Below are 8,150 nucleotides of genomic sequence, written 5' to 3'. Positions count from 1 at the left end.
TATAATGATACTTTATAAATTTATTTTTTCAAAACAACATTATAAATTTTCAAAAATAACCCTATATACTTCATCATTATTCTGTACTATCATTTCAATTCTTTTCCTATTTGAAAAATAATACTAATAAAATCTTATTTTTCTCAAATTATCTTATGTTTTCGTAGGATAACAAAATTTTTTTAAAATTATCTTATAATTTAATATGTTAGCCTAAAATAAATATCATGTTACCTAATATCAACACTTACCATGAACCTAATATCAACACTTATATATTGAATTCATTGTCGGGTAAGTCTCAAATATCATTGCGTGTGGGGAGATTCTCACAAAAGCGGGTTATATCTTTAAATTAAATATTATATCGCATTAGTAAAAAAAGAGTTGAACTCATTCATTAAGTGATGGATTTCACTTTTCATAAAAAAATGTCAAGTTATTTGACTATATCTTCACAAATGTAAACTTTTTTTCTTATTTGAATGATTTTTAATATAATATTTAAGTAAATATTTTTTACGGTGCAGTATTTAAGCGATTTTGTTTACTAACAAAAGTGGGTTGGTTAAATTGCAATAGCAAGCAAACAAGTGGAGAACGGTGTGAGTGTGATGACACTCCACGTGGGTATAGGTTGGAGCATGCATGGGACCAACCCTAAACACGTGGGACAGCGCCTCGCCGTCCCACAGCCACGGGTGTTGTCCCTTTTCATTCTCCATCCCATTTGGAGATGTCGTCTTGTCTTTTCTGGCTTCGGCCCTCTCTAATGCTCCAAGTCACGGTTTGATAAATTTTTTTTTTAATCTTTAGTTAAAATAAAGGGATGCAATTTTGACACTGGTGGACAACAAACACCTCAAATCCCGGTAGTGTCACTTCCCTCATATTCTAGTTCGGCTCCAATATTAACAGTAACATGTTTGTGTGTATCTTTATTTCTTTATTTCTTTGTTTTTTTTTTCCCTCACGAGAAAGGGTTAGATAAGGGGTAATTATTTTTTTTTCCCAAAAAAAAAAATCCACAACAGGCAACTACCGTCCGAAAGCCCGAAGGCCCTCCCGTCGCTCCCTCTATCTTCCACGTGCATTTCACCCCACAAAATGCACAAATCCTTGTTCCCATCGACCTAAATTAAAAGTCAAACCTTGATACATATGTGCTTAATAACGGTTTGGTACCTTGGCTGCCTTTATCCCTGTCGCCTCTTTCTTCATGAAATATGTTGAAACTTGAAACTCTCCAGAACACCACACCACTCCGCACCTCATATTTCAATTCCATCTTCTTCTCATCAATACATACTTGCTAAACCCATACCCGCATATGCCTTCCCATCCTATTTTAAATTTACTGTGTATCCGACTTTGTCCCTGTTTTTCCTTTTAGGTCCGTTGAACGTTCTAATGTATCGCCAGCTCCGGAGGAAACTTCCCGCGTCCCATAAATTAAACTTCGTTCAACATATTAAGTATTTCTCACGTTTAAAGGAACAAGTACCTAACGGGGGACACCTTCGCGAAAATTCATATATCCCCGAGGACGAATTCTCTCCCTCACGTGATGCCGTCGCGACATCACGAGGTGACACGCAAGCCCTTGCGCTTCTTTCCTTTGACTGGTGCATTATCACTTCACGAAACAAAAATTCCTGTTATTTGATTTCTTCCCATTTGAACCATGAGAACAAAGGAAGACCTTTCCATCTTTGCTTGTATGATCGTAACTTTCAAACTCTTCAGTGCCTATAAATTCCCGAGGTTTCTCACTCCCTCCCTCACCCTCCTCTGCATTTCCAACCACATTTCTCATTTACTCTCACAGCCATTGTTGCTACTTCAGCTTGCCAGACTGACCTTCACTTTACCTTCTTTAAAACTGAAAATGGGTTTGCCAAGTGAGAGCCATCACCATCAGCTTCTGTCCAAGATTGCCACCAATGACAAACATGGAGAGAATTCCCCTTACTTTGATGGGTGGAAGGCCTACGACAGAGACCCATTTCACCCCACGAAGAATCCCGATGGGGTTATTCAGATGGGTCTGTCGGAGAATCAGGTAACTGACAACTTGTTTTGAGCATTATCGTATCACAATGAAGCCAAGCTGCCCGATAAATTGACTCACGGGGGCGTGTTTTCATTTTTTTTCTAGCTCTCTTTTGATTTGATTCAAGATTGGATGATGGAGAATCCCAAGGCCTCCATTTGTACTCCTGAAGGAGTAAACCAATTTAAGCATATTGCTAACTTCCAGGACTATCATGGACTCCCAGAGTTCACAAAGGTAAGCCATGGCAATATTCCTCGAGTATTTTTATCTTTATCTTTTACTTTCTTTTCTTTTGTTTTTTTTTTTAAAATGTTATTCCTTGGTATTGAGGATATTATGTATTGTTTTGCAGGGTGTGGCTAATTTTATGTCCAAAGCGAGAGGTGGTAGGGTCAAATTTGATCCTGACCGTATACTGATGAGTGGCGGGGCCACAGGGGCCAACGAGCTCATCATGTTCTGTTTGGCAGATCCTGGAGATGCCTTTTTGGTTCCTTCACCTTATTATCCAGCGTATGTGCCCTTTCTTTTTCTTAACCTTTGTGTTCATTCAATGTATGTTTACTATCTATCGAATGTTCAAAAGTGGAAGTTATTAAACCAACACAAAGAACCATGGCTGCTCTGTTTCTTTCAATGAGGAATGTTAACCGATGGCTGAAACAGCATGCCAAATACATCTAAACAGGTTTTACGCATTCCATTATATAATCGTATTATTTACATAATCATATAAAAATTTGTAATTTGAAGAATAAAACCTGGTAGATTATTTGGAGAAGTTCCTTGCATGAGTCATGACAGTAGCTAGCAAGTGGTTTTGGTCCTAGAAAAGGTCTGGAAATAGCAGATGAAGGGACTGTGTGATCTGGTGCCTCGTTTTGAATTTGTAGGCAATGAAATTATGACCTTGGCACGTGGCTCCAATTATCAAATTGGAAGAAGCTTGTGTTCACATGAGCCCAGCTCAACAATAAAATAACCTGCAAATTAGACATTGCTTCAGTATTCTTTTTTATCTCTTAGCTAACAAAATTTTAAAAAAATATGACTTACTTTATCTTTGGGTAAATAATTATGAAATAATTCAACATCCAACTGTTTTTTTTCACAACTAGGGAAGAGCGTGTTAAATCCGATAATTTCCTATCTATGGGTAGTGACACTGGTATATCTCACAATACGTGTCAAAAAAGAAAGTTTCCTAGTCTGACTTTGGTTCTGGCATGAGTGATTATCTTTTATGGCCTTAGAAGTCAACAAGCATGGGGGAGGAATTTCATACTTAAAAAGTCGAAACCCAAGTTGACATTACATTTTATAACTCAAAGCTAAGTGGACCTTTAATCTAACATTGACCTTGGAAAGTTGAACTTGACATTTCTCAGTGTACGTTTACCTCGCATTCAAACATGCATCGATAATATATCAATTCTCACAGGTGGCTCTTAGAAATTTTTCACGGTCAGGAGCTATAACTTTGTTCTATCGGGCGAAGGGACCACAAAAGTGGACCGGAAAGTTATTGGCGATGACTGTGTTGGTCTAAAAAAGAGACTTGATTAGTGTCGAATTATGACTTGATTAAGGGGTGGCAATGTATTAACTTGTTTAAGTAACATACAACTAATCAATGTAAATCACAATTCACAAACTTCTCATGTTTGCATTCTATTGCAGATTCGTTCGTGACCTGTGTTGGAGAACCGGGATTCAAATTATTCCTGTTCACTGTGACAGCTCCAACAACTTCAAGATAACAAGAGAAGCTCTTGAAGCAACATACCAGAAAGCCCAAGAGGATACCATTAACGTTAAGGGTTTGATCATAACAAACCCATCAAACCCTTTAGGAACCACCCTGGACAGAGAGACACTGAGGAGCTTAGTGAGCTTCATCAACCAGAAGAACATCCACTTAGTCTGTGATGAGATTTATGCTGCCACAGTCTTCAACTCCCCCAGCTTTGTGAGCGTCTCTGAAATCATACAAGATATGGAATGCAACCTTGATCTCATACATGTTATATATAGCTTGTCTAAGGACATGGGACTTCCTGGGTTCAGAGTTGGGATAGTTTATTCGTACAATGAAACAGTGGTGCAGTGTGGCCGTAAAATGTCCAGCTTTGGATTAGTCTCTTCGCAGACTCAGCATCTTCTCGCTGCAATGCTCAACGATGACGAATTCATCGATTACTTCCTCAAGGAGAGCTCGCGGAGGCTGGGAAAGAGGCATAACCTCTTCACAAAGGGTCTCGAAAAGGTGGGGATTACTTGCTTGCCAAGCAACGCGGGGCTTTTCGTGTGGATGAACTTGAGGAGGCTGCTAAAAGAGCAGACCTTTGAAGGTGAAATGATACTGTGGCGTGACATTATCAATGAAGTGAAGCTCAACGTTTCTCCCGGTTCATCTTTTGACTGTAAAGAACCAGGTTGGTATAGGGTTTGCTTCGCAAATATGGATGACGAAGCAGTGGAAGTTGCACTAAGGAGAATCAGAGCATTTGTGGGCAAAGAAACACAGAAGAAACCAGCGAAGATTAAACGATGGAACAGCAATCTCAGGCTGAGCTTCTCTTCTCCAAGAAGATTTGATGAAACTGTCATGTCACCTCACATGATGTCTCCTCATTCACCCCTTGTTCAAGCTACTTAATCAAGATTATTCAAGGTGGGTAACCTCAGATTATTTACGTCAGTGGACGGAATAAAGTTGTGTTTTTCAGTGTGTAGCCTTCATGATTTTTTCCCTCCCATTTTTTTAACGCTTAATAGCTTTCTGATGGCAGTCAAACGTGCCCTCTACATACATATTAATATAAGACTTACAGTTTCATGTGTGCAGCTTGTCCCATATGGAGACGGCTAGCTCTAGTGTACTTTGGTGATGACTGAAATTATTAAATGATGTATGATCCTCAAGAATGAATCATTTATTCCATGAATAAAGTTCCACCTCTTCCTCCCCCCCCCCAACAAAATGACGCAGATCAGAGTTAATTAAATTTTATTTTCCAAACAAAATATAATCAAGTAAAAAAAAAAACCAAACTCATTGCTGAATAGGATTAATTCGAAAATATATATACCTTAATTTAGAATTTTATATAATTCAAATTAAAACCTTTTCCGTGCCTAGGATGAAGAAAAGTACACTAGTTGAATGATGAGCCTTGTCAACAATCTTGGTCACCCAGTGGCGCGCATGCGTGGCTTGTTGGATCAGTTCAAAGGATGCATTCCAAAGAAAAATACCCAAAAGCATAATAAGTTTGACGTGAAAGTATCTCTAATGTATATTCGGTTAATAAATGCTTTGGCGTGTATATTTATATAATATAATGTTCAAATTTCGTCACTTTGACGAAGAAACCATGAAATATTTCAAGGGATATATAGATATCATTCTTATTCTCTTACGACTAAATGTTCTTATTATTCTGATGATGATCGGTTCTATAGATTAGTGGTGTGGACGAATGCGCAATTTCTTCAATTCCGTTGTGTCCATCTCCTCCATCATTCAATAATGCTCACACTCACCATATGAATTCACCCTCTTTAATTAATATTCCACTAAATATAACGCTTGCCCATTTACTCATTTTTTAAACAAAAAAAATACTCTCTGGCTTTCGCCTTTGGTTTATAATGGAAATAAAATAGCTCATCATCACCAATTAATAGCTTGGAAATGATTTCTATAATTAATTAGTTATGTAATATAATGTCTTAGCTTGTTATATATAGCAGGCCTAATAAAATTTTGAGAAAATTAGGAAAAAGGACCTAATTAAAAACAAAATTGGTTTTAGGGACTAAATGTACTTAAAAAACTAACATTAATATTTTATTTATTAAATAATTTGAGCAAATAATTGAAATGAATCTCTGTGTTAATTTTTTTTCAAAAAGGCATAAAATCTAGCCATCAGAGATCCAATGACCAAAACTGAAGCTTCGATAGGTGACAGTGCATCTGCCAAAGCTATGGCTAGTAAGTGAAGGGTAGCAGAAAGTGTCGCTGAAAAAAAACCAACACTACTTGTTTACATGTAAGCATTAAGGATTACATGTAAATTCAACAAGTAGAGGATGTAAGGAGGTGTAAGGATTTTAGCTTGAGTACAAAGGTTCTGGCTTGAGATATAAGGGTTTTGACTTCAGTGTCAGGCTTCTAACTTGAGGTACAAGGCTTTAATTTGAGTACAAGAGGATCTAACTTGGGGTGTAAGTTTTCCAGCTTTGGTACAAGAAATTGGCTTAAGGTGCCCGTGTTCTAATTTTGAGATCAACATTTGAAGTCAACATTGGAATTTTAACAAAAAAAGCAAAAATGTTTCGTTTTAATAATTTTAAAGGCAAAATACTCCAACAAAAATATTAGGATGCTGGATGCTCCTCAAAAAATAATTTAGGGGCAAAAATGCACCTTAACCCAAAATTAAAACATATGTGTTCTAACATTTTTTTTAACTTAAATAATGATATTTTAAAATAAATCATAATCACCTTTCTCGTTACAATTTGTTTCTTATTTTTAATTTAGTATCATATTAAAAAAATTCTCTTACATTTATACATGAGATCTGGTCTATATCAAAACATTTTATTTAACATAAAAAAAATTTGAATTTATGTCAAACCTATTTTTTTTTTGTTTAACATCAAAATCTTTTTATTTAAATTGATTTTTTGGTAAATGTTATCATTCCTATTATTATTTTCATTTTTATTAATTAAAAAACTTGCAACGCACGTGATTAAATCTAATTAAATTACATAACTTGTTAAACTTAAAACTAAAACAATATGAGTATATAAATAAAAAAATTTAAAAATAATTATTAAATTATATCAATTATAATTATAAGCATACAACTTAAAGTTAAATATATATATATAAGGCATACAGGCATAACACCTCATTACAATACTACAAATAGTCTCTAAGTTGCAAAAAGTAATAGCACTAGATAGGTTAGGCACAATATCAACTCAATGATTTTCTTTTTTAATTGAGATACTTGAAGTGATGATTCTTTCAAAAATAAAACAGAATATAATATAAATAAAAATTAATAAATAGATAGATATAAAAAAATTATACCAATATAATTAATATATTTTAAAAAATATATTATCCTGCAATGCTTACTTTATCTCATTAAAATTATCAATATCATGAACTTTTAGTTTTGAATATAATTATAAATATTAAATTATAATTAATATAGTTAATATAAGAATAAATTATATTAATATATATAATATATATTTTAAATATATATATATATATATATAATATGGGACACGATGAGATGTTTCAAGGCTAACCTCATGCCCCATCCCATCCCACAAAATCTTGTCCGAAGTAATGGAGACAAGTACAAGGTTAAATACCACTAAACAAAACTACTAAATTTAAATAAATTATAAAAAGAAGTAGCAATAATGATCGATTACGAGAGATAGGAAAATTGTGTGAGTATTTTTTTTTTTTTGGGTACTTTTTTTTTTTGGGTACATTTTAAGTTTTAACAAAGAAAGGTCTAAGCTTATAATCCATATGCAAAATTGTCAGTACCTAATTTTTTGAATTGACTGCAAGTAGCTCGTCATAAAATACAAATACAGAAATTTCTGAAACGACCTAGACCTTCAACTATGTACAACTATATGCGTGGGATCTCAGTTGCGAAATGGATAAGTTTATGTCATTTTCCACATCAATTTTGGGAGGGAACAGAGAGGCACATATATTTGATTTTGAAAAGTAGGTAGGAAAGTTGTCCAATGTGGTACAACCTCAACAATCCAACCGACCATTGTTGGGATTGTTTCTGCCATGTACAGACTTTGATTTTCCCGTCTGTACATCTCAACATTTCTATCACAAAGCCTTGTTCATAATTATAAGCGTTGTACACTTCAAATTAAATCTTTGCAAATAATGCTCTAATGTTTCAAAACAGCATTTATGCGTTTTTGAATATCGTATAAAACTTTCCTTCAAATATTGTATGTATATGCTTCGTAATCCCAGCCTCCTAAACTGAAAATCCTGCCCCACCCCTGGTTGTTACTTATA

The 8,150-nt window shown here is 34.8% G+C and overlaps 1 protein-coding gene across 1 annotated transcript; it reads left to right on the top strand.

Annotated features, from left to right (window-relative positions):
* Positions 1-1,619: 1,619 nt before the first annotated feature.
* LOC129301029 (1-aminocyclopropane-1-carboxylate synthase 1-like) lies at positions 1,620-4,791 on the top strand. The gene is made up of 4 exons (XM_054939608.1): positions 1,620-2,062; positions 2,159-2,290; positions 2,409-2,569; positions 3,737-4,791. Exons 1-4 carry the CDS (start codon positions 1,685-1,687, stop codon positions 4,713-4,715), a joined length of 1,650 nt encoding a protein of 549 aa, XP_054795583.1. The 5' UTR covers positions 1,620-1,684; the 3' UTR covers positions 4,716-4,791.
* The last annotated feature ends 3,359 nt before the right edge of the window (positions 4,792-8,150 follow it).

This window comes from Prosopis cineraria, unplaced genomic scaffold, assembly GCF_029017545.1.
Source record: "Prosopis cineraria cultivar Desert tree isolate PC_DT_omini unplaced genomic scaffold, ASM2901754v1 PC1855, whole genome shotgun sequence".
NCBI lineage: Eukaryota > Viridiplantae > Streptophyta > Magnoliopsida > Fabales > Fabaceae > Prosopis > Prosopis cineraria.
This window is presented reverse-complemented; position numbering and strand designations above follow the sequence as displayed.

Coding starts and splice junctions, on each gene's coding strand:
- LOC129301029 (XM_054939608.1), top strand. CDS start 1,685: ATGAGAACAAAGGAAGACCTTTCCATCTTTGCTTGTATGATCGTAACT. Junction 2,063..2,158: donor TGGGTCTGTCGGAGAATCAG/GTAACTGACAAC, acceptor TTTTTTTTCTAG/CTCTCTTTTGATTTGATTCA. Junction 2,570..3,736: donor CCTTCACCTTATTATCCAGC/GTATGTGCCCTT, acceptor ATTCTATTGCAG/ATTCGTTCGTGACCTGTGTT.